This window comes from Lissotriton helveticus, chromosome 5_1, assembly GCF_964261635.1.
Source record: "Lissotriton helveticus chromosome 5_1, aLisHel1.1, whole genome shotgun sequence".
In the NCBI taxonomy this organism is placed as follows: domain Eukaryota; kingdom Metazoa; phylum Chordata; class Amphibia; order Caudata; family Salamandridae; genus Lissotriton; species Lissotriton helveticus.
This window is the reverse complement of record NC_136065.1, coordinates 561,663,281-561,690,854: the sequence shown is the minus strand read 5'-3', so window position 1 is coordinate 561,690,854 and position 27,574 is coordinate 561,663,281. Positions and strand designations below refer to the sequence as shown.

General features: G+C 48.4%; 1 protein-coding gene across 2 annotated transcripts in view; it reads right to left on the bottom strand.

Annotated features, from left to right (window-relative positions):
- Positions 1-5,206: 5,206 nt before the first annotated feature.
- ATAD1 (ATPase family AAA domain containing 1) overlaps positions 5,207-27,574 on the bottom strand; it is a 291,020-nt gene continuing 268,652 nt past the window's right edge. For both annotated transcript variants that reach the window (XM_078642892.1, XM_078642891.1), the window contains exon 10: positions 5,207-6,065. In XM_078642892.1, coding sequence (XP_078499018.1) covers positions 5,948-6,065 — 118 coding nt within the window. In that variant the 3' untranslated portion in view covers positions 5,207-5,947. The remainder of the gene's footprint in view (positions 6,066-27,574) is intronic.

The following is a 27,574-nucleotide window of genomic DNA, read 5'->3' as shown; positions in this document are numbered from 1 at the left end:
CCAAAAACAGGCAGCAGAGGGGGCCTTGGGGACAAGTCTGTGAGCTCCCTACGGGGGCTCAGGTCAAAAGGATCCTGGGAATAAGGGGGCCCAGCCAGTTCACTGGTACCCGGGCTAGGGCACTCAAATGCAGAGTGAAAAGGCCAGCTGGGCTCTGTTCGTCCTAAGGCCTTGCAGTTGTCAGCCTTGCCGGTTGCGGGAGCAAAAATCAGGACAGCTGGGTCACTCTGGAAGTGGGTCTCTGCAGTGCAGACGTCCCTCGATGGCTGCTCAGTCTCAGTGCTGTTAGAGTCCTGACTGGACTTAAGCAGTCCTTGGTTGCTGCAAGGGGTGTGGTTTCATGGGTACTGGTCCTGTGCTGCTCCAGTCGGGCCTGGTGTCCTCTCACTCGGTGGGGGGACAGAACTGACCTTCAGGAGCACAGGTACCCCTTCCTGGGGGGGCTGCTGCGCCTCGCTGGCCGGAGAGCAGGAACACAGTAAACCGGGCTCTGCTTCTTCGGTGTGGGGAGGTGGTAAATGGAGCGAGACCACGGGTCTCGGAGTACTCAAATCCAGATGCCCTGCTCCAGTAACGACTTGAGCAGCAGACATTTTGTTCCCTGGGCACTACTAACAGGGGGTTGCAGAAGGCGAGTGCACACGGATCTCTCAATACTCACAAATCCAGATGCGCTGATCTACAAGCGTGTGCGTAGTACAAAGTGCTCAAGTAGGTGGAACACTGCAAAGGGCTGAGAATTGCACTGTGCTCACTCCTTCACTCATCAGCAATGCCAGCAGCAATAAGGTTCACTCCAAAAGCAGGGCTCTTGCTTTTGCTGGGCAGTGAAATGCTGTACAAGCAGATAACAAGGTCTTTGATGTCCCCCGAGACCTAGGGGAGAACAGGGGGCAATCCAGCAAGATCTTGGAGTAACTCTGGGATTTAGCCCTTGGACCCCATAGCAGTTAAGAGGCCAGCAGGCAGCAGCACAGCTCAAAAAAGCAGGGAAGCAGTGCCTTAGAACAGTCCGGTACAGCAGAATGGCAATCCTTCAGCTTAGCAGCCATCACTCTGGCAGTGTTTCTTCCAGGTCCAGTAGTGTACTGATTTGATGGAGCCAAAGCCCTAATACTTGTACTCCAAAGTGCCTTTGATGTGGGGGGGGGGGGATTTCAAAAGAGCCTTCAGAAGTGCACAAGTATCCCTTTCAGCCCAGCACTGGCTCCAGACTACCAGCAGGGAGTAAATCAACTCTTTGTGTGAGGGTAGGGTACAACCTATTCAGATGTAAGTGTGAACCACCTCTACCGGCGCAGGAAGACTATCAGTATGCAGGTGAATGGGGAGTTGTCCCCGGTCACACCCAGCCCTTCCTGTGTGGTGGCTGTCCAGAGAGTATGCACAAAGTGTAGCTGTCACCCAATCCAGACGTATATTGGAGGCCGGCTGCAGGCAAAGTTAAGAGCACAGAAATTATTACTTTATAAAAGTGGCATTACTAGAATAGTAATGTGAAATCCAACTTAACCACTAAAGATGAATTATCATAACCATTCCAAAGATATTAAACATGAAGTAGCTACTCCTTTCCAATCAGTAATTACCACTTAAAAGGTATTTTAAGGAATCCCCAATGCTTGCCTATGGAAAGAGTAGGCCTCACAGCAATAAGAAACTGATCTAGTTGTTTGTCACTGCCAGAACACGTGAAACTTAAAAGCACATGTCCTGCCTTTACTTTAAGTTACACAGCACACTACCCTTAGGGTCACTTTGGGCCTGTCTTAGGGGGTGATATCTGTAAAAACAAGGGGAGCTTTAGGGCTTGGCAAGGTTTTAAATGGCAAGTCTAAGCGGCAGTAAACTATGCACACAGGCCTTGCAATGGCAGGCCTGAGACAGGTTTGAAAGGCTACTTGTGTCGGTGGCATAACTCGTGCTGCAGGCCCACTAATACCATTTGGTGTACAGACCTTGGGTCAATGGGGTGGCACTTTACAAGGGACTTGCAGGTAAACCAAGTATGCCAATCCGGTAAACACTGATATTGCCATGTTTTAGGGGAGATGCACATGCACTTTAGCACTGGCTAACAGTGGTAAAGTGCGCAGATTCCAACGGCCAACAAAGAGAAACAGCAAAAAGTGGGCGGCAAAAGGTTGGGTGGAAGGCCACCCTAAAGATGAGAGGTTTAACACTACCTAAAGGGTGGAACTAGCTAATTTTCCCACCTGTCCGGGTGCCAAATGGTTTAGAAAAACAAGGGGGAGGTAGAGGAAAATACAAAAGGGGCTCATCCACCTTTGTAGATATGATGTCATCAAAAAGAGCCCTTCTGTGTAACAGGAAGTTTTTTTTTCTTTCCACTGAAAAGTTAATAAGGAAAATGGTGAGTTTTTGTTGAATAATCTACACGCACCAGAGTTTCCCCTTGGTTGCATGCTCCATCATTGGGTTCTTCCCGTTCCGATGCGGAACGGGGCGTGCTACAACCTACGAGTTACGTAGGAGCACTTATAGGTGGTAAAAGATATATTCACATGAAGTACATGAGACTGGGAGTCGGGGGAAATTAAAAACACCTGGCTAGTAGGAGAAAATTCTTTATTTTACCTCTACCCAGTATGAATAAAATATAGGGGAAACTTAGGGGGAACAATGTGCCTTAGTTCAGTTGGTCGCCATGTTTCTAGTCCTACCCCAAGGCTATTCTTCAGGACCAAAAAGGATACTCCCGGATACCACTCTGATATACTCTCATAATTCAGGGGAAACAGACTGGGAAGAAACATATAGTAAAATACATATAGCACCAATTTGTGTTATTAGGATATTCCGAAGAAAATAATATCCGTTGTTGCCAAAGTGCAACATGAGACCGGACCGGGTGTGGGCGTGAGGGTGTGTGTGTGTGTGTGTGTGTGTGTGTGTGTGTGGGGGGGGGGGGGGGAGGGGGAGGGACGCCTGTAGTCAAACTTGTGTTAAGGCTACTCTCTTGCTAGGGAAGGCACCAGCCCATGGCCTGGGGCAGATGGTGGCATGTCCTCTGTCTGGGGAAGCCTTGGGTCGCATATCAAAGCCAGCAGAAGCTTTTGAAGCTTTCTGCCTTAATATGGTGATTACTTCGCCATCCTGCTTGGAGAAGGTGACAACACCTCTGGCCGGAGCAGGCTTTGTTCATGTCCTCAGACCGCAGACTCTAACCTGTAGGGGGTCTGTGGTGGGAGGCTGGTCTACACCAGTCAGCCAGTACACTATTAGTCGGTAGGTTTTCAGGGGGACGGTGACCTCTGGGTGCATGTATTAATAAATCCATCACTGGAATCAGAGTGGGCTTATTATTACAAGATGTTTGATACCAAACATCTCTAGTTTTAGTGAAGCCATCATGTAGCTGGGGAACTCGTAATCCCACTGTCCAACACATGTACTTAAAATGGCTTCACTGTTCACTTGTAATATCTAAGAATCGACTTGGACATCACAGATGGCATATCTGCTCCTGCAGATATGTCCACACATGGAGTATAGTTCACCCTGCCTTCGGGCTTCAAGGCCAGGTGTAGGATGGACTTACCTATAAAGCACGCAGTGTCTGCAGACCACATGAGGTGTGCCATTTTGAGTCTACACTTTTTTCTGCAACATTTCATGCAGCCTGCAATGGCAGTTTGCATGTGGGTGCTGAGGGGTCCCTTAGGGTGGAACAATACAAGCTATAGCTCTTAAAGACACAATTTAGCCTCTTTGCCCTAGGTATTAGGGGTACCATTTAATAGGGACTTCCAGGGGGCGCTCTAGGTATTGCCAATTGCAGGAACAATTGTACAGTTTTAGGGAAAGAGATCAGACACTGGGGACTTGGACAGCAGGAACCCAGTGCACTTCCGTCAAAATTGAATTGAATACCAGGCAAAAAGAGGGGTGACCATGTCAAAAAGGGGCACTTTCCTAAATCACTTCCTTTACCTCTCTGCTGCACTCTCCATCTCCTCCACTGAAGTTTTCCTCTAAATGGAAGCCGACGTGCAGCATGGTACCAAGTGTCCAGCATAAAAGGATGTGACATCAAATAAGATATGACTGTAAAGACATTATTGCTCCTGGGATCACAATTAGCGTCAATGAATTCAGTGGTTGATGACAAAGCTAGTGTATGGGCACCCAATGTCTTAGGAGGACCCATGATGTACAGTTATATTCCTAACACTGTGATGGGACAGGCATGATTTCAGCCGCTGAAGGGCCTCTTTATGGCAGAGAGAACAAGTAACAAGGAAGTCACGGCAACACAGCCAAGGGAAGACTTGGTATGGACTTTCTACAATCTGAGGGGGAATAAGATGTGGTGCTACTGTAAATGAGATGGTTTCGGAATTCTACTTTACAATTTTTTTTCGACTTGCACCTATTCAATGTACATAAACTTCAGGCTTGATTTTCTAGAGTTGGAGTAAAAGCCTTGGCAAAGCGCGTTCTTGCATGCCATGATCAGGATAAACACGGTTAAGAGACATCTATAGAAAATAAATGTGTTCTATCCACACTGAACACATGCTATGCAGTGAGCAGTTTTCTATTAGGGCTTCACGAAAACAAAAAACGTATTATAAAATCACAACCTGATGTAGGGGAATATTCAGACAGTATAAGCCTATACAATGTATAGGTAAACCATGCTGGAAAGTAAAAGACCACAAGTCCTTGTCAGTGGACTCTTTGGATGTTCCAGAGGCCATCATGATAAACATTCTCCATACCGGTTTCTTGGTCTATATTCCATCTCCTACACGAGCATGGCTTATGCACAGTGCATTCATTTAGTAGCAGAATTAAGTCCCTCAAAATTACAGTCAGTTTTCATGGCTATCATCTATGGTGTTTCATGGCAGATAGTGTGATATTAAACCCATGAGTTTCACAGCAGAGTCCAGTGAAGTCGCATTTTCATTGACATCCTGCACCAATTACCATTTTCGGGAAGGAAAAAAACAAGTGAGGGAAATACTGATTACTTGGCATTCATCAGCATGATAAAATAAAAACCCTTCAAGCCATTTATTTGTAATGCAGTGTATAATAGTTTGGGAATGGACAGTCTGATGACAGAAGATCATATTTAAAGGACAACACAAGCTATAAATCGATAAAACTATTGTAGAATAAAAGGTACATGTGTGAGATTTAAACATTTACACTTTGCTAGTAAACACAATAACACTTTTTCAAAATAAATATTCATTTATTTATAAATGAACCACTGCTAATATGCTTGATGAGATAAACAGGTCAAAACACACATCCAGACTTGACACATTACATTATTTAAACTTTGGCTCCTGTAAAGGGCTAGTTTAGAAAAGGGCCAAGCCTTGCTAACTGTAGAAAATAAAATGCAAAATTGTTTTAAGTGATTTAAAAAAAATCCTGTGATTTACAGGAGTCCCATCAAATTTGTAAATATGCCACAACGGATATCCCCCATATGCTTCCTTTAATAGAGTCACAATGGATACTCAAGGGAAAGCAAGTGGCGTTTTAACTAACTAGAGCAATGTCAAATGTTAAGTGCACAAAAGTAGAAGAACCAAATTCTCAGAGAATAACTGTAAAATGTCGGAGTACTGCTAGCCTCCACATACATTTTCGGACTTTGTTGGGGTGATTGATAGAGGACTTTTTTTTATAAAGACCCTGGATGGAGCAACAGCATACTGAAAACTAATGTACTATTATGAATTTAAAGATTGCTATAATGTTTCACTCTGATCACTTATCTGGGCCATGTCTGCTTTATGGTCCAATAAATATGATCTAGAATTTTTAAAAAATAAGAAATTTAAACTCCATTGTAATGGAGGTATTTCCTTCTTTGTTTAAGGACTCCCCTCAGCTTACACATTAGATGACCATTGGCCACAAAACTAATGCCAGAGTGCATTGGGAACAAAATACTTTAGCATCAATCTACGTTAACATGCATTAGAAGGTTCTGAAATGTTGTGTCTTTGGATTTCTTCATTTTATCAATTGACTTCAAGAGATCACACTGTTTCATGGGTCGAATCTCATCATAAAAGCTGAAAAAAAGAACACATTCATAGTATCATAAATCTGCCCAAAGAAGATATTGAAATATCCATGTCAGAAGCAATCTCTTTATGCATCAAATACAAAAAAATAAAAAGATACTGGAACAATCTCCTTCCCAATTTAAATGTTTTAGCCAAACGGATATATATATATATATATATATATATATATATATATATATATATATATATATATATATATATATATATATAAAAGTGCTCCACAATCCCACACATGTGCGTGGTTATTTGGACTAAGGAACACAGGATGGAAAAGATATATTTTCCACCAATTTATACCTGAAGACCAAAAAAGTAGCACTCAACAGTACACAGTGCACTACTGCAATGAAAGCTTTTTTTCTGACAACAACAGTCTGACATGGGCGACTCAGATGTCATGGCACTGGTAACAGACAAAGCAACAATCAGCAACATTTATTTCCAGCAAGTTCTTTTTTCAAATTCTGCTCTTAATATGGTAGTAAAAATGATGGGGTTAGCAAAGTCATGCAAACCCCACATGTGGCGTAATGAATAATACAATTATTCAACCTAGAGATCAAACCCTTTCAATCAGTGGCCACTCTGGTGAGTAGCTGATTAAGTGTTCGCTAATGAAGCGATCAATAGTAGAAACAGTTTCATATGTTATATAATTAGTTGCAGACAAGTCATTTGTCTGTCACTTCAGCAGGATGAACGTTGTTAAGAATTCTCGTTTTATGTGAGGCGGATGCCTCACTTCACAGATCTAATGAGTGACTGTCACTGTGAAAAGCGGTAAATGGCAAAGCACTTCAAAAGTACACTTAAATGGCTGCCGACTACTTCAGTTTTAGGACACACAACAACAATGCAAGCAAAAAAAACAGCAAAACATATGCAGACAATTTAATTTTAAATGTCTTTTCACAAAACAATCTTTTGGTTTCAGAAAAGATGAACAACAAACATGTATTTGGCTCCATGTAAGTGGCTACAAGAAATAAAAGACATGTCCTTCTCTAAGCCAAAGTGAATAAATATCAATGAAAGCAATTTCATAAGAGGTGTAGGACTACGGTGATGCTTATCCGACAATAACCTCCTTTGCCTGACGGAAACTATGCGCTTGAAAAAAAATGAAATGTTATGCCAATTTTCATAAGACAACTTTCTGGAATCAGTTTTTATTTAGAAATTGCTCAATAAATGGTGTTTTTACTTTCTGTGAATTATTGCGAAATTGCAAAATATGCTTGCCAAACATATCACATTGAAAGCAACAGATTAGTAAGTAAAATTCCTAAAGTTCCTAACACTCTGTGATAATAAAAGATTCCTCAAAAAGGCATTACTTAATAGCACAACATGAAAAAAAAATTGCCCCTTGTCCTCATTCTCGGTGAACATGCATGACTTGCTGGAGACACATGAGTTTTTAATTTCCTTTCCGGTGTGGGGAGGGTGCGGTGGGCCAAGGGGAAACTGTTCACTGCACACACATTCCTGTATCCTTCAGAGCATTATTCCCTCCTCAGCCCCGTAACTCTTAGTTCATGCTGTTTGGTAACGGTATTGTGCTTAGATTCTCTTAGCAAATTACCTCCATATAGCATATGTCTTGGACTTGCCTCCGAAGCTGTAAGCAATAAGAGGAGAAAACCACACATTCCGAGCTGCATAACTGGAGAATCTGGAGGGTGCATCCAGGCAATGTGCATTGGAATCCAAGAAATTGTACGGTATTATCCTCTTCGTTGAAAAGCATGTTCAGCCCTGCCAACAGCGAAACTTGGAAATCTCCTTGAAGCACATGGCCAACTGCAGTCCAGTCAAGGTAAAGGCTGGGCCCTTCTATTACAAAGAAACGCACGTGCAAGATCAGTCATTCCTTTTGGTTGAAAGATGTAACCCCTTGTTTGGATTACTGGGGCCACAAAAAAAAAACGTGGACAATTGTTGTGTAATACTTTGACTTCTGTGGTCAAGTTGAGGGTTGGAGGGGGGCATAGCCGACCCAGCCAAGATGGCGGACGTAAACTGCTAAAGCTTCGTCCGCCAGCCCGTACATAGTCAATTCTCCTGGCCTGGGGACCTCAGTAGCGACCGTCTGTTGGTGGGTTTAATATACCGGGCTGAGGACACCCCCTCCCCAGCTCCTGTGGCAGCCCCCGCTGGGAGTCTGCCACTACCCCCATGCGCAGCGTGGCTGGGCCTAGTGGCGGCCAGACTCCATCCACGGTGAGACTTTTAGTCCGGGTCGGGACCTCGGCTGAGAAAGCTGCCAGATGGATATAGCCTGCTCCTGCACGGCGCGCCTACCGTGGCCGCCTAGGAGTGGACATGTTGCAATCCCCCTGATAGATGCACTGACAGGGCCCATAACGACGACCTGTAAAGCAGAGCTCCCGTGAGGCCCAACAAATGTCAGGTGAGCCGCTACAGCTTTGTAGGCTGAGCGACTGTTCAGCACCGTCGTCCCTCCAGCACCTCTTACTGGCCTAGACTGTCCCTGGAGACTCCCCAGGCCACAATTCTGGCCTGACAATCAAGGACTTGACTTCTGGGGACAATTATCCTGCCTTCATCTCCGTGGATCAACATTATCCTCCTGACCTTGCCGACTACCTCAGACTCCCACTCGCCTACATGCCCCTGAGACAACCTACCCTGACGTCCCACGGCATGGGCAGGCTTCGATCGGCCGTGGCAGCCCGACTCAAACATTTGACCCCCCCGGCCCAGTGTCATTCCTGACATCCTCCCAGGCGACTCTTCTCACCCAGCACATACCATTGACAAATTGGGCCATTTGCTAGCTGCCGTAGAACACTGGTGAGTCACGATGGAAACGCGCATCAACGCTCTGACCACGGATCTCAGTTTTTTTTCGAAACGACCACTGTTCGGCCACCCTAAACCATTGTGATGATCTGAACTACAAGAGCAGACCACAGGACAGGGCTGAAGACATTGCAGGTAGATCAAGTAGGAGCAATGTGTGCATCTGGGGCCTGCTGGAGGGGGTAAAGGTAGTTGCCCCATCCAATAACTCGAGACCTGGTTCAAATCCTTCACCCCAGCATCAGAACTCAGACAGGAGAGCGCGCATCGTGTGGCTTCACGCCACCGTCTCCCGGAATCCTCTCCCAGTCCTATGTTAGCTAAGCTCCTTCACTTCAAGGACCGGGACACTATCGTCAGGGAGACTCGCCGAGCGGGTCCGCTCATGGTGGAGGACAAGGTGATCATGCTGTTCCCGGTTTACCCCAAAGTCGTCCAACAACGAAGATTATCCTTCTTCTTAAGTGTTGACTGCGCTTGCAAGGGGCCCAGTACTCACTCCTCTTTCCAGCCCACCTCAAGATCACTGCAAATGAAACTACCCTCTTTTTCACTGTTCCTAAGGAGGCATGGGACTGGGCAGAGCAACAATAAGGTCCTGCAGCGCCGTAACACAAAAAGACATCCTTCTCCTTACCCAAATCAAGACAAAAGAAGTATAATTGATCCTGCATTCGAGGTACCCAGAATTCATCCATAGCTGAACCCCCAAACCTAGAATAGATCATCGCGGATAGGCAGCGGGCCCTGCCTGGTGCTATGGACATTGCACCTAACAACATTACCACGGATGACGAAAAGGGCCCCCCACCTATTTACAACTGATGATGACACTCTTCTCTCTGATGACCCTCGACAGAGCTCCCTGCGTCATTTCGAGATCCGACATCGGACACTTTCATCTGAATTAGTTGTGGAGTTGTTTACTGCTATGTCATGCTATGATTGTTGCAGCGCACCATATGTATACTGACACTACACTATCCAAAACACTGCACTCCAACTGTAGGCATTCTCTGATTCTCCCTATTTTCTCCCTAACTGCTGCTGTTTCGCCCCCCTGCTTGCCCACATACTTTTGTAACAAGGGCACTCCCATCTTTGGTACCATACTCTGTAACTGCTTGATACCCCCAGTAGGCCCCACCTGTTACACTCACCAAGATTCTGCTGACCCCTGATCCTGTACCAGTCCTACACCCCACCCACAACACAGGGGATTCTCAGCACTCACCCCAATTATGCGAAGTTAGATTCACAACCTAATGAATGAAGCGAAGGGTAGGGTAGGCAATGTGCGGGGTAGGCAATGTGCGGGGTAGGCAAATTGCTTGCAAGAGATATGCCATATATTCTTATGTCAAAAGGAAGGAAGCATGTGGAGTCCTGATCTGGGTCAGTCCTGATATACCCGACTAGGTCTTAGGCACTACCATTGACACTTGAGGCTGTTATGTTTTGCTCTAGGGGCACCTCGATAGTCGCTCCCTGCACCTTGATAGCATTAAGGCTCCCAATTCTGGTCAGGGAACTTTTTGGATGCCCTCTCCTCTATCCTCGCCCATAGAATGGCATCTCCCTTGATACTTGGTAGAGATTATAAGTGCGCTTTAGATCTCCATCTAGAGAGGTCTCATCCTCCCCTTCCGGATTTCCTCCCACATGCACAAACAGCGCAACTATGCTGTTGGGTACTGAAATGGACTTTGGTGGACACTTGGTGGGAGCTTAACCCTACCCATAAAATGTACTAGTTGTATTCTGTGCCCAACAGGCTTTATGTGCGCCTTCATCGCTTTCTATGTTTGACCTCATTAGCTTCTCTCTTTCATCGCCTCAGATTACACAGGCCGCGAGATTTCAGATCATGATACTCACTACCCAGATCTTTGTTGGGCATCCCTTATACCACCTATACCTACCAGTCGACTTCCTTGAAGATGCAATCGTCCAGGACGAACAGGGCAACCATATCCGCCATTAATTCATGGAGAACCATGGCTTAGATTACACGGGGATGGTGGAATGAGACGCTTTTAAAGTAGTGACGCGGGGCTGCTGCATAAGACAGGTGGTAGGTATGCGCAGAACCCTAGACGGCGAAATCAAAGACGCGGAGACCATCCTCGCACAGTTGAGTAAGGCGGCAGACCAGGACCCCAAGAAGACCCTGCAGCTAGCCATCGCGAAGACTTCATACACACAACTCTTGGAGTGCCTCAGTCATTTTAATTTCACGGCTCACACAGCTAAGTTTCATAGGGAAGAGGACAAATCTGACCGCCTCTTAGCCTGGCTAGCATGACAAGAAACCAACCCACATCGCATAACCAAATTGGTCCTACCCACAGGCACATCCATCTATGCCCAAGAGGACATACTGCAACTCTTTCACACCTTTTACTCTATACTGTACCAGGCCCCATCTGACTAATCAGAGGACTACTCACATGCTTTTCTTGCAGACATCACTCTGCCCTGCTTTCCCACTGTGACTACACTCGCTTTTGATGCCAAAATAACAGAAGGCATGGCGCAGGTTATCAGAGACTTAGCCTGCAATAAAACCCCAGGACTTGATGGCCTAACACTTGAATACTACAGTACTTTCTCTTCGCAAAAGTGGCACAGACAGTGGGTGAGCTCCCTCAATCTCTTCGGGAATCACTTCTGTTTTCCATTCTGACGCCAGGTAGAAACCCATCTAACCATCATCATATCGGCCCACTGCCATCCTAGGGGCAGATTATAAAATACGGGGCGAAATACTGGCAGATTGTTATGCCCGGGTGCTCCCCGATCTCATTCACATACAGCACAATGGGTTAGTCCCAGGACACAGCACCTCTCAGAATATTTGCTGGTTATTTCATATGAAGGACCGTGTCAGGGGACGTTACCCACATATGGCATGCCTAGTATTAGACTTGGAGAAGGCATGCGATTCACTGCAGTGACCATACCTCTTCCAGGTCTTGACCCAATTAGGAGTTGGGCCACGACCCCTCGCATTCACTTGGCTCCTCTACACTAACCCGACCTACTAAGTCAGCAGGGGTGCCTCATTTCCGCCTTGTTTCAAGTGAGCAGGGGAATCATTCAGAGGTGCCCTCTCCCACCACTGCTCTTCGCCCTGGTGATGGAGCCTCTTGCTGTAAGCCTACGATGTGAGGGCAATGGCTGTCTAATAACCCTGGAAGACAGGACGCACTGTCCCTGTACGTCGACAACCTACTCATTTATTTGAAAGCATCACCTCGGTTCTTTCCCAGCTTCAACATACACTAGACTAGTTCGCTACAGCCAATGGTCTTTGGGTAAACTGGGATAACTTGGTCATACATCCACTGCACCCTGACCAGCTGCTACGATAAATATGTTTAGGCACTAGCCCTCTTCACTGGCAATCAGTAGCTACTCGCTACCAAGGTATCTGTCTCAACCAAACCCACTGGATATATTTGATGTGAACCTTAGGGTGGCACAAAGGGGCTTTAAGGCGCAAATGCAATTCTGGTGATCTTTGCCCCTGGCCCCACTAGGTAAAATTGCACTAGTGATAATGATTATCCTACCCTGCCTGCTCTACCACTTCACTAATCTTCCCATAATCCCACATCGCACATTCCTCCAGGAGCTCGACTCATTACTGGGAGATCTTATCTGGGGCAATGGACGATGCAGAGTGGCGCTCAGCAAACTGCAGCTCCCAACAGACAAGGGAGGGTTGGGCATTCCGTCATTTGAAGCATATTTTCTGGCGGCACAGCTACAATGGATGTCACGCTGGATGGCTGGGAGGTATGTTGAGACAGACCTGTGGCAAAGACAGTGCCCTGCCCTCTCCGGCAATACACCGCCTCCTCCTTTCAAAAACAGTGCCTGCCCTACAGGTGGCAGTGGCTCAGGCTTGCATGACCAGAACACATCGCATGTACCCGACAACTCGGGTATACGCTCCTACATTGCCCCCAGTCTGTGTCCTTAAATTTCCTAAGACCTTCACTCGCCGCAACCTAGTCCCCTGGACGGAGCACTCCATTTTCACAGCTGGGAACCTCTTTTCTTAACGGTAAGCTCATTACATTTGACCAGCTAGTAGCAAACTATGATCTACCCCCACGGCAAATCCTTCTTCATCGGCAACACACTCGCACATGTCGAACCCTATGGAATGCTGCAGAATCAGAACCTGCAACCCACTATATGTTGCAAATGATCCCTATGATGGACCCTGGCCATCACCTTAGTACTTGGCTGTATAAAGCCATTCACAAACTGACAATGCTTCTCCTAGACACCTTACAACATAAATGGGAGTAGTATGTGCATGCATTGCACAATAAGGAGTGGGAAACTGCCCTAAAATTCCCACAAAAGGTATCCCGTAACTCATGTTTTAAAACCCTCCAACTCTGCATGCTGCATCGCGCCTACTTCACCTCGGCCCAAATTAACTGTTTCTTTCCACAAGCAGATACACATTACCCGCGCTGTCAAGCTCTAGGTGCAGACTTGCGACACATGATATGGTCCCGCCCAGCCTTACACAATTTTTGTAAAAGAGTACATGACACACTATGCCAAGTCACATAGCTCACTGATGTCCACACATGGGAGGTGTGAATGCTGGGCATTTTTATATGGCACATATCTCACAAGGTGCACACTCGCTTCACCTCCCTGGTGCTCCTCCTTGCCAAAGGTACCCTCATCCTGCACTGGCGCACGCCGGCATCTCCTTCTGTGGTTGCCTGATATGGCGCTGTCCGCAAGAGGGGTGCAGCGGAGGAAGATGCCCTCTGATATGAGGAGGTCTGGGGCCTCCGTATGAAACCTATTGCACCTCACTGGGCCACCATTCTTTCGCAGTTCCTGCAACAAACTAGAAACAATGATATCTCTCCGTAGCGGCTACTGCGCTTAACCCGCACAAGTTACTGCCTATTGTAACCCCATTTATCTTCGCTCATTCAGAACGCGCTGTGTCACTTACTCTCCACTAACGGGTCCTGCCCACACAGCCACTGTAACTTTGTCTCAGATGGCTTCGCTGATCTGGAACCTGCCGCACCCCTACACCCACCCTTATCCCCAACTACCCGAGATTGTATATTTCCCCTTTTGTTGTATACACTTGACAAATCCTTCTACACCTACACAAGCACATTTTGTATAGCACCTAGCTTTCACTGTATTTACCTGTTGAACCTAAAAGCTATGCTGCAACTTACGTGTGTACAATGCTTTTATCATACTGCACTGTACCTTTTCCTTCATGTTTTTTAAAAACCAATAAAGGTTTTAAAAAAAAAAAAGCTGTGGGATGGAGGACCAACCATAACCTAAAACGAACTAACAACGGAAGCAAATGCTTCGCAATTTGATCCTCCATTTTCTATCAGCACCTTGGAACCAAATAACCACCTTATTTTAATCTACTCGCCAGCTTACATTACAAGAAGACAGCTAGCTGGACCTATGAGAAGATTGTTTTATTAACAGTGTTAATGGAAGGGGACCTTTGAAGGGAAGTGAGGGACTGAACATCAGTTCATACAAACCAAACCTACCACTGGGCCTATTAGTTGAAATGGATCATAATTAAATCTCTGCCGACGTTGAATCTATTGTTTAGCATGGGTTTTAATGATTAGAAACCTAACACACTGTTTGAAAAGCATGACTGTCATAGTGAAAGCTCGTACATTTCTTTTTACAGAGGTGCACATCTTTCATAAAGTGAACAACCTAAATTGTTGCTGGCTAGCAAGTTGCATGGTAGAGAGCTGCATGTAGAGTCTTACAATGCTGTGCACATTTCGTACATAGGTGCTTTCATTGCTTTTGAACTCCCTGTGCTCAGAGTTGCAGGAGTGAGGTCTCACATTATGCATTCCTAAAAAACATTGGGTCTCTATATTTGGTTGTGAGGAACGGGATACCGTTTTAATTGTATATGTTTATTAAACTGGTAGTATTTTGGAGCTATATGACAGAAGGATACCATTCTGGGAGATATTTGTTATATTAGTATTTATATGGGGAGTGCATTTTTGAGCAACTTTAATTAGGACAATACTTGTAATACTCTGTGTTGGATTACTGATATTTGGCCAACTGTGTACTTCGATATGATTCTTAACTAACCTTTATAATCGCCACAAAATGGTTATCCGCAAAACGTCAGACTCTCACCATGCAAAAAAAACCACAAGGTAGGCAATTTATAATATTAGCCTGTCTCCAAAGCAGAGCTCTCCTTAATAAAATCATTGGTTATAGTGACTAGTTCGCTGCTACTCTATTGCCATAAATACGTTTGATGGATTCCCCATTGTCTTACAAAAGCTTAGTTTGTGGGAGTGTGAAGAAGAAAACTAGTAAGCAATCATCGTCCTTAAAGGATGGGAAAACAAAATGTAGGGAAAAAAAGTTTACTATTGCCAAGTATATAACAGGAAAAGAATTTATGACTCCCTATGCAATTACTGATAGGAGGAGAGGAGAGCCACAGTTGATCAGTCCTGCATTATTAAAGTGTCAGAGAAAACTGCATTTTGAAATCTCAATGAATGCCCAATACTGGGAACTGTTCACCAAAGCACAAAAGTCTACTCTTCGTTATTTAATTTTGAAGTTTCTTCTATGGAAAACCGGTGTTAATTTGCAAGACACCTTAACTGGTGACTCTGGAAGCAAGTATCCGACACTGAGCCGGATATGACAAATACGGATAGCAATTCATACTCCTGGTCTAGCAAACCCATAGGTAACCTTAATAAGGAATATGCTACTTACCAGTATGTATCTGTTCTTGGCATGTAGGGCTGCTGACATTCATATCTGTGCATAGATCGCCGCCTACTGTTGGGTCCGGATGATTGCACCTTGTTGTCCTGGAAGAGTCTTCGAAGTATCACGAGATAGGTGACTCCTACCCTGGACTACAGTGCGCATGGGCTTCTTCTCCATCCTCAGATTGTTTTTCGCCATTGTGGCAGAGATGGAGAAAGTAAAGTAAGAGATGGCCATGCAAAAGAAAATGCTGCAGCTGCGACAGGCACCGGGGAGTAGGGCGGGCGATATGAATGTCAGCAGCCCTCATGCCAAGAACAGATGCATACTGGTAAGTAGCATATTACGTTTGAGGCATGTGGGCTGCTGAATTCATATCTGTGCATAGACTGTATAGCAGTATCTCCTCTAGCGGTTGTTACCTGTGCCAGCTGCAGCAGTTTGAAAGAGGGTTTTGAGGACAGCCTGGCCTACAGCAGCTTGCTGCTTTGCTTGTACGTCTACACAGGAGTGTTTTGTGAAAGTGTGTATGGTAGTCCATGTGGCTGCTCTACATATGTCTTCGAGAGGAATATTTCCTAGGAAAGCCATGGATGCCCCAATTTGTCGCGTAGAGTGTGCTCTTGGGGGGGGACAGTTAAAGTGTGTTTAGCTTTTAGATAACATATTTGAATGCATTTAACTATCCATCTGGCTATTCCTGACTTTGATATGGGATTTCCTTTATGTTTGTGGTGAAAAAGCAACAAATAATTGCTTTGTTTTTCTAAATGATTTCGTTCTGTCCACATAATAAAGCAGAGCTCTCTTTACATCCAGTGTGTGTAGGGCTCTTTCAGCTACTGACTGTGGATTCTGGAAGAACACTGGCAGTTCTATTGATTGATTAATATGAAAGTTGGATATGACTTTCGGCATAAACTTAGGGTTTGTTCTAAGAACTACCCTGTTAGCATGTACTTGTATGAAGGGTTCTTGACTAGTTAGTGCTTGTAACTCGCCTAAGTGAGGTAATCGCAATCAAGAATGCCACATTCCACGTTAGAAATTGCAGTTCGCTTGAATGTAGAGGTTCGAAAGGAGGTCCCATAAGTCTGGTAAGTACTACATTTAGGTTCCAGACTGGGGACGGTGGGTGTCTTGGAGGAATCACCCTTTTAAGACCCTCCATAAAAGCCTTGATTGCTCGGACTCTAAACAGTGAAAGGTGTTGCCTGTTTTGAAGGTATGCTGCTATAGCAGCGAGGTGTAGTCTTATTGAAGAGTATGCTAGGTTGCATCTTTGAAGATGCAGGAGGTAACATATAATGTTTTGTATGGAAGCATCTAATGGGTTGATTTGGTTATTGTTGCAGTAAATAACAAATCTTTTCCATTTAGCTGCATAGCATGCTCTAGTAGTTGGTCGTCTTGCCTCCTTAATGATGTTCATGCAGTCTGGAGGAAAGTTAAGGTATCCGAATTCAAAGACTTCAGGAGCCAGATCGCTAGGTTCATCTGATTTGGGTGTCTGATTTCTCCATGGTTCTGAGTTAGAAGGTGGGGTGCGAGGCGCAGCCTTTGATGAGGAACTACTGAAAGCTCTAGGAACGTTGTGTACCATGGCTGTCTCGCCCATGTGGGAGCAACTAGGATCAGTGTGAGTGATTGTTACCGCAGTTTGCGTGCCACCAGCGGAATCAGTGGTGCTGGGGGAAAAGCGTATGCAAATCTGCCAGACCAGTTCATCCATATCGCATTGCCTTGTGACAACGGATGTGGGAACCTGGCGGCAAAGTACTGGCATTTTGAGTTTTCGTTTGTGGCAAACAGGTCTATCTCTGGATGCCCCCACTGGCTGAAGAATGGCTGGAGAACTTGGGGGTGAATTTCCCATTCGTGTAGTTGCAGGCTGTGTCTGCTGAGCAGGTCCAGTTTGGTTGCCTTTCCCTGGGAGGTGTTCTGCCAGATGAAAGATATCTTTTGGAATTGCCCACTTTCATATGCTCTTTGCCAAGTGGGACAGCTGTGGAGAGTGTGTTCCTCCCTGTTTCTGGCTATAGTACATTGCTGTCATGTTGTCCGTCCGGATCAACACAGTCTTGCTGTACAAGTATTTTCTGAATGCTTTCAGGGCTAGGAATATCGCTAGCAACTCTAGTTGGTTGATATGCAGCTTTTTCTGTTTGTTTGTCCAGAGCCCTTGTACTGTGTAATGTAGTCCGTCTCCCCCCCGTTGGTCTCACGCCAGGGTAGGTTGACGGTGCAACGCTCGGCGGATGAAGACCCCTGAGTACATGTAACAGGAGGAAACCGTTGAAGCATAGCTCCCCCCTCACTAGGATTTCACTATGACGTGGTAGGACCTCCAGCCTACCAGTCGACTTCGTGTGGAGTAGGTAACAGTTGCGCCATCCACAACGTGTAGATGGTGTATAGTTATGAATTTCTCTTAGGTCCTGACGAATTGCACTGTATCTTTAGGAACATTAGCAAGAAACATGTTGAACTCAGTGGCGTAACGAAACTTGAGGGGGCCCCCCTGCCACCTACCACCCAGAAATCTAGTATATTTTGAATTGAAACCCCCATCATTTAAATGAAGTGCCTCTATATTGTCTTTCTCGAAGTTCTAATGAGAAAGTGGAAAAACACTCTTAACATACAAGCTACACCATTTGTAACAATACTGTCAAAAGCAGATTATTTAACTGAGTCAGCATGCAGAACAATGCCAAGGACCAATCCTATTCTCCCAGGACCACTATGGCTGAAGAACAATTATGAAGGATCTGATATAGAATTGACATTAATGGACAATAACTTGAAACTTTGAAAGACTGGTGCAACCAACGCTGGATAGAGAGTGTAGTGCTGCCTGTGTGCACTACAGACCTGAAGGTGCCCCTGGAGACTGGAAAACGGGGGCTGCTGGGGGCATAGCCGCCAAGGATTCGGATTGCCATTTGCGACTGTTGTTGATGTATGTTGCATGTATGTTGTATAATATATTGACGTGGAGGAAGTGTATGACTTGGTAGTCATTGCAAAGTCATCCTTGTGCATTTGTGATGGATTAACATAAGTCAAGCATTGACTTGTAACGTCACCCGTAACAACGAGAATAGCAATTCTATACGTATGAAAAAAAATTGAATTTTACTGTCCAGCCTAACCTACTTGTATACACTTTGAGTAATTTACTATGACTCTGTAAAAACCTTTTTCATACTCTAGAGCTGAATAAATAGTGTTTCTAAAACTGTTTGTATTACATTTTTATTGTGTGAGTTTCAACTGTTCAAAGTCAAAAGTGAAAATATGCACTGACTTACTATTTTTCTTAAACATTATGTTTTAGTGGTAATATTGTATTATCATTGTAATAATTTAATATGCTTTTATGTAAATGTAAGGGTTTTTATTAACGATGCATAAAAAAAACTAAACTAAAAAAAGTTGAGTCTGTTTCAATAAGATTCCAACGGGGTGGAGGATCTCGTGTTTGAAAATGAATCCGCGATTTTCTCATATCTTGATATATTGACAGAAGGCATGTATAAATGTGAAGTCTGTGCCCAGTAATACTAATTTGTTGAGCTCACCATGTTTCTTATGACATGTTTTTATTTTTATTATTGGCTTCAGTGGTACCAATAGACCACTATAAATGGTCCTCTTAAGATCCAATAAATAGAGTTAGGTCTCATTTATTTTGGGTTAAAGTGTGGAGATTGTTGGGGGGGCGTGGCCAGCAGCATGGCCGACTAGACGTGCCGGCACTGAGCTCCGGCCGAGCCCACTGATTATCCGACTTTACCTATCCCCCAAGACCCAGAAACGCCACCGACGCAGGGAGCTGAAGCCCGGGTACCTGTTACGGGCCACTGCAGAGCGGAACCGCAGTCGATACCTGCCTGGGCACCGTGTGTACCGGTGGCTCTGCTGCCTCACGGAGATCGAGATGGCGGCCTCGGCGCTCGGATAGAGAGAGGCGCACATTGAGGACCGACGGACCCACACCGCGCTGCCACCGACCCGTGGGGGCTCCGCTGGGTGCTCGGCAGCCGGGCGGACGGCTGCATTCCATCTCCGCCGGACATTGAGAACGAGACAGCGGCGACCACCGACCGCCTCACCCAATATGGCGGCCGGCGTGGAGGCTCCAGGAGTGTAACGGCGGGGTCCCCCTTACTGCTGCCACAGCCGGACAGAGTCTGTGATCGGACACGGGCTCAGGGACGGAGCGAAACGGGGGCCTGCACCGAGGTGAGGAGCTCCGTATCTGCCCGACACGAGGACCAGGGTCAGCCCCTGAAGCGGCGCCCGCCTTCACCAACATGGCGGCCGCGCGCTAGCTGTGCACTGCGGGACGGCGCTTGACTCAAGGACAGCCGCGGAGGCCTGCCAGGAGGGAAAGGGTCGGTCCCTGCCACCTTAGAAACCCTGCGGCCCGCTCGGGAACAGGAGCGACGGGGCGTCACCACGAGCCCTCCGCCACCAGCGCCGCACCACTGCCCCTATACTTGGCGCTCTGGGCCCGAGGCGGAGAGGAGCAAGGAGAGGGCCCACACGAGTCACAGGTGAAGATATACTCCCCCCCCCCCCCCATGGTGATCGGCGGCAGCGGGACCCCAGCGGTGGCCGCTGCCGGTGAGGGTCTGTGACCGGGCCTCGGACTCGGAGTCAGGGGGACGGTGGGGCCCCCATCACAAGGGCCTGGCTTGGTCTGACTGGATCCGGGAAGGGGACCACCCTCCACCAACGCGGAGGCGCACAATTGTGGACACTGGGGTGAAGGCGGTCGAGCCACAGAAGACCACTGGGGCCTGCCGGGGGTGTGGTGACAGGGCCCTGCTGCCATAGAGCCCGGTGGCCCGCACGGGAAAGGAGGCGGCTGGTCGACGCCGCTGGACCTCCACTCGCGGCGCTGCACCGCCTGTGCCCACGCCCTGAGATCCGTGCTTGAGACGGTAAGATCCTCGGGGATCTGAAACAAATCCACCCCGCGAGCCGTGAGCAGAGGATCGGCCCCCACCCCCCCCCCCCCCCCCCCCCCCTCCTGGCTCTCCACATCAGGACAGGGAGTGCACGCGGGCCCTGGCCCAGAGACTCTCAGGATCACAATTAGGGGCCGCCCAAGGGCATTGCGCGGTCGAGGAGCTACTTCATTCTGCCTCTGTTCCCGGCGCACGGCCGAGCCCAGCGGTACCGCAGAGGGAGGCGGGTTCATCCCAGAAGCCCCTGGCCTCTAGACAACACAGCTATGGGCAAGAACGCAACGACACCCAAGACCAAGAGGCAGGGCACGATGGACAATTTCGCTGCTCCGCGACCCACGGTGGAACAACGGCCCGTGCAATCAGGCGCACGCAATGACACGGACATGCTGCTGGAGGCCATCCAGGCGTCTAGAACGGACATCCAAGCTTCACGAGCGGCCTTGGAAACCAAAATCGGGGAGGTAGGATCCGAGGTTACGCTGCTACGCCAGGACTTTCGAAACTTGACCGACAGGGTCACGGTGACCGAGTCAAGGTTGACGGACACTGAGAAATCGGTCTCTGAGCTGAGGAAAGACATGGCAGAGCTCCAGGCCTCCCACCGTCAACTTCTGTGGAAGGTGGATGATGCCGAAAACAGGTCAAGGCGGAACAACCTGCGCTTCGTGGGCTTTAGAGAAGGGATTGAAGAAAGGAGTATGACCGCCTTCCTCCTCGACTGGCTCAAAAAGACCTTCCCTACGGCGCGGTTTTCCCCGTGTTTTATCATAGAGAGGGCACACAGGGCGCTCCTGGCCAAACCACCGGAGGGTGCGAGACCACGACCGGTCATAGCCCGGTTTCTGAACTTTGCCGATAGAGATCTGATATTGCGAGAAGCCAGGACACTGGGTGAGATCCGTTTTGAAAACACCACCATAATGATCTTCCCGGACTACAGTCAGGAAGTTTCTAAACAACGCCGCTCCTTTGACGCCGTAAAAGCAAAGCTGAGGTCCCTCAACATCCAGTATATGCTCCTCTTCCCGGCCAAGTTGAAGGTCATCTATCAGGACAAGTCCATCTTCTTTGCACACCCGGACGACGCGTGGCAATGGCTGGAGGAGCGACCTATCCTGAATAGTAGGGAGGCGGCGGGCCGGGCAGTGCTGGACCGGTCACTGCGAGAACGACCGACATGGGAGAGGCCGAAGCCGCAAAGACGGAGACTGAGGAGGACACAGCACAAGACGCCGCAAACTCCATACAGGACAAGCACCCTGCAGGACAGGAGGCGAGGCAGGTCCGCGTCACCGGGTACCGACTCCGTGGCAGGCTCGAGGCTTGGTAGCCTGAGAAATGGAATCCGCTCTGAAGACGACGACATGGAGGAATCGGAGGGCCGCGCATCCGGAGAAGAGGAGGATGATTCAAGGAGTGATTCGTTGCACCCTCTGGCCAAAGAAATCCAGCAGCTGGAGCAAGACTCTACAGGTCGTGAGGGACAGATGGACACACAAGACTCACACTCGTGAACAATGATGCACTGGGAAAGGGAAAAGATTACGGCTCGGCGATGCAGAGCAAGCAAGTTGGCACCCCCCCTAGTACTGTTCTTTGTGTTTTTAGCACTGGTTGCGGTTTATTGAGGGTGGGATGTGTGGGAGGGCGACAGGCCTACTCCCGTGGATAGTTGAGACCCGGATGGGGATGCAACTGGAAGGGGAGGGAGGTGGGGTGGGGGGAGCGGGATGGGGTTCTGTTACCATGTTACCCCACGTTGGGGTTGTTGAGAGTGTTGGGGAGGGAGGGGGGAAGTGTGTCACACAACAGCAGCAGCGAGTTCGGGAAAGCTTACCCTTGCTACCATCCCGGCCCTGGGGCCTGGTGCTGGATAGTCCTCCGGTGAAACAATGGCGAGTACACTAGCTACACCTCACGGTGAAGGCGCTGGGGTTAAGGCGCTAACCTGGAACGTAAACGGACTGGGTTCCAAAATTAAGAGGGGCCTGGTTACTGCATATATTAAGCGAGTAGCACCTGACATCATTTTCCTTCAGGAAACACATTTGAGGGGGAACCGCTGTGCCTTTTTAGCGCGAGGGCAGTACACAGTTCTGGCACACGCGGGATACACCATGGACTCACGGGGCACGGCAATACTAGTTAGGAAAACAGCACCTTTCACAGTCACTCGTTCATGGTTGGACCCACAGGGCTCGTTTGCCGGGGTGCAGGGGACATGGAGGAGGCGCAGGTACACTCTACTGTCGGTATATGCTCCACCCAAATTACAAACACGAACAATGCAGGAGATCACGGCCATTCTGCTAGACACGGCGGACACGATACAGATTGTGGGGGGGGATTTCAATGACGTGATGTGCACTACGCGTGATAGATCTGGGACCCCCCACACAGTGGCCACAGAGACGGCTTTGGCGCGCAGAATGGACACGATCGGTCTTACTGACGTTTGGCGGTGGCTACATCCCGCCCACGTGGCTTACTCATTTTACTCTGGGGCCCACAAGGTCTTCTCTAGGCTAGATTACATTTTCGCATCGAGACAGGAGCTTTCGGCGGGAGACGAGGCAGACTATAGGGCGAGGGGTATCTCGGACCATTCTCCGCTGTTCGTACATATAGGTCGGGGTAGGGGGAGAGGTCAGGCTCAGTGGCATATGTCGCCATGGGATCTACAGACTCCTGAAATTCTAGGGGGCATAAGAGCGGATATCAAAGTTTTTCTGGCCGAAAATGAGGGATCGGTACAGTCCGGGGTGACACTGTGGGAAGCCATGAAAACGGTATTGAGGGATCGCTTCCAATCCAGGGTAGGGGAGGCCAGAAGGAAACGCACGGAAGCCATAGCGAGGGAGGAGGCAAACATCTTGACCCGGGAGGCTGAATACCACAGAACGAAGGAGGAGGTAGATCTCAGAATACTGCTAGACACTCAAAGGCTGTATAGAGAGCTAAGCACGGACGAGGCGCGTACACAGGCGCTGGCCACCCTGCATCGCTTGTACGATGTTGGCGATAAATCTGGCAAACTCATGGCATGGTTGAGCAGGCGCGAGAGAGCTGCCAGGTGGGTGGATTGGGTTGAGCTCCCTAGTAAGGCGCGGGCGTCCACAGACGGCGCTATAGCAGAGGCCTTTGCGACCTATTTCGAAGACTTCTACAGGGCGAGAGACCTAGGTGACTGCGAGGTGGTGCAATCGTTCCTGGGTAGAGTGGAAGTTCCGCAGTTGACCCCTGAAGATAGCGAGGCTTTGGAGGCCGACCTGTCCCTAGATGAAATTGCAGAGGCGATGGCTGCCCTGAAACCGGGGAAGGCTCCGGGACCAAATGGTTTCCCGGCAGAGTTCTTCAAACGAACGGGGGACCTCCTTTCGCACCACATGAAGTCGCTGTATGCGGGTGCGTTTGCCTCCGGAGGCCTCCCGCCAGACCTGGCCCTGGCTACCATAATCCCGATCCACAAGGAAGGCAAGCCCCGTGGAGACTGTTCCTCCTATCGCCCAATCTCGTTGTTAAATACTGAGACTAAACTCCTGGCCACTATTCTTGCACGGCGCTTACGACAGGTAATCACGGGCCTGATCCACCCGGACCAGTCCGGGTTCCTGCCGGACAGGGCCACCAAACTCAACCTGCGGCGCACCCACAACTGGCTCCAAGAGGTCTGTGACAGGAGGGAGCCGCATTGGTTCCTCTCCTTGGACGCGGAGAAAGCGTTTGATGCGGTCCACTGGCCTTTCCTAATGGGGACCCTTGAACGGTTGGGGTTTGGGCCCAAGTTCCAGCGCTGGGTGAAACTTCTATACTCGAAACCTAGGGCTAGAGTGCGCATAAATGGGCGAATGTCGAGAGAGTTCGCGATAGAGCGGGGGACGCGACAGGGGTGTCCGCTGTCCCCACTCCTTTTTACCCTCACGATCGAGATCCTTGCGATCCGTATCCGGCTCAACCGAGATGTGACTGGCTTCCACTGGGGGGAATCGGCCGCTGAACAGGAGAAGATCTCCCTTTACGCCGATGATGTGCTGTTGTACGTGACCGACCCGGCTACGACGATACCGGCCTTATTCAGGGAACTGGACGACTTTGGGGCGGTAGCCGGACATACTATAAACTGGCATAAGTCGGTCCTCTACGACCCACAAGGTGCCCCGCGAGGGGAGGAGTTGCCTGAGCTGCTCATTCACACCACGGCAGGCTTCCGGTACCTGGGGGTCTTTATCACCAGAGATAAGCGGCGCTCCTACACGGACAATGTCGAGAGAGTTTTGGTGGCGGCAAAGGCGGAGATGGATAGGTGGAGGCCGCTCCCGCTCACCATTTTGGGCAGGGCTGCCCTGTATAAAATGATCCTACTCCCAAAGTTTTTATACGCCCTGCAAAATGAGTATTATCCCCTCCCGGCTCTGACATTGCGGAAAATCCACACCGATCTTCGCTCCTTCTTGTGGCTGGGGAAGCAGTCCCGGGTGGCACTCACGACTATGCAGCGCCACCAATATAGTGGGGGTCTCTCATTGCCAAATTTGGAGGCCTACTACTGGGCGGAACACCTCACCCCGATCAACGATTGGCTACACGCCCCGGCTGACCACCCCACCTATGCACTAGAGAGATCTAAATGGGGAAATAAGACGGTGCTCCACTTTTTATATGGGGGGAGGGGAGGCCGCCGGCTTCTCCCCGCGACTAGGATTACCCTGACGGCGTGGCGCAGAGCGTCGGTTAGAATGGGCTGGCATGAAAGGCTCACCCGCCAAACCCCCCTATGGGCATGTAGGTGGCTGACTGAACTGAACAAGTTGCGCGGGTTTCAAAGGTGGGATGACATTGGCATCTCCACAGTTGGGGATGTCATAGCAAAGGGGGAACTTAAAACCTTCCAAGCACTGCAGCAGGAATTTGGACTCCAGAGAACCCAATACTACAAATACATACAGCTGCGACATGCATGGGGAGCCCAACACATATCTCTCACTGACATTCCCCAGTTTGCACCACTTGAGGGCCGCCTACTGCAAGAACAGATACAGAGGGGGGCGGTATCCATGACATACAAAACACTGACAAATAACATGTTGGGTACTCTGCAGGCCCTCAGGGAGAGGTGGGAGGCAGATGTGGGCACGCTGGAGGACCTGGACTGGGAACTCATACTTATGCACCCCCGAGAAGTGGCCATAAAATCGAGGCTTCGCCTCATTCAGTTTAAGGTCCTCCATCGGGCATACTTTGACAGGGTGAGGCTTTTCCGAATGGGGAGGGTTAACAACACCACCTGTCTACGATGCCAGCACCAAACGGGCGACTTCTTCCACATCATCTGGGAATGCACAGTGATACAGGAATATTGGGACGAGGTTTTCACTGAATTGAGCGCGATACTGGAGGTGGAGATACCCAGGGACCCCAAACTGGCGCTCTTGGGAATGTCCACGGAGGTGGATATCACGAGATACTTGCTCATTTTTCTGCTGCTGGCCCTGGTGGTAGCAAAAAGGGACATTGCAAGATTGTGGGGAGCGCCTGGGAAACCAAATCTCGAGGAATGGAGAAGAGGTTTAGATATGTATATGGCAGCTGAACGAGTTACGTATAAAGCTCGGGGGTGCCCCCGGAAATTTAGAAAAATATGGGCCAAGTGGAGGCACTACCATGGACTAGAGTAGGTGGGCGGGACCGGTGGGTGAAGTGGGTGGGTGGTAGGATGAAGCGCAGAGAGGGGGCGTATGTTGCTGATTCCAGTATGTGTACCCTTGAAGGCTACGGGCCATGGGGATTGCCTATACTCAATGTCACACAACTTAGAGGACCGAGAGAGCCATGAGGGTCGGGGGGGGGGGGAGTGGTTGGAAGGGCCCATGCTGCTGGGGAGGGGGGGGGAGGGCGGGTAGGGGGGGGGCTTCGAGGAGAAGTCTCTCAGTTACTGCCTTTCCTTATAGTTGATGGGGGGGGGGGGGGAGTTCGGGGTGAAAATAAAAACAAGTTCGTCAGGATGAATGCAATGTAAATGACTATTTCAAAAGTTGCGTAAAGGCGGGTAGAGCGGAATGTTGACGCTCTCCCGCGATGTCTTGTTCCTGGTGCTTATAATTCGCCTGATGCAACAATAAAAAGAATTTATAAAAAAAAAAAAAAAAAGAAACAAAAAAAAAAAAAAGTGTGGAGATTGTTCAATCCCTCCACAGATGACAGATCAATGGTATATTCATTATCTATTATTATTGTGGTGTCCCAGACATATTCCCTCATTTATGTTTTCCACAGAAAATCCAGGCCAACAGCTTCTTGATGCCATTTTGGTCCTTATCCCAGAGCACCACTTCACCTATTATAAAGACAACAGAGATATAGAATGCAACAACCAGTAAACTACTACAACTACACCTGCTTGACCATTCAAACGGCCACATGCTCCTCCGTCAAGGCACTCCGCCTTACAGCTAGGAAAATCTACAGCCCTGAATCCTCTTTCATCCAAGTAAAACCTTGGTAATGCCTGTGAAAAATCACCTTGCACATGACTGTCAGCCCTTCTCACGTCCTTCCCTTCAAGTGGGTAAAACTGGTTGAACATTCTGTGTTCTGGAACTCACTACCAAACACCTGACTGTTCCCTAACAGTTGCCACCCTTATGCAAAATTCAGTGACAGACACTGACTGCCCCACTGGGAAAGAATGACTCACCCACATAATATGGTAAGTAAGAGCAAATGTAGTTGTATCTCTCACCCCTCTTCCCTCCACTCACAACACCAAAACTCTAACAACATTGGCCCCACTATAAACCCACACTCTACCCATGAAGCAATAATGATGGCATGTATTATCATAAGCAGGTCTGTCTCTCACTTCTCCTTACGCCACTCTATGCTTGAGTA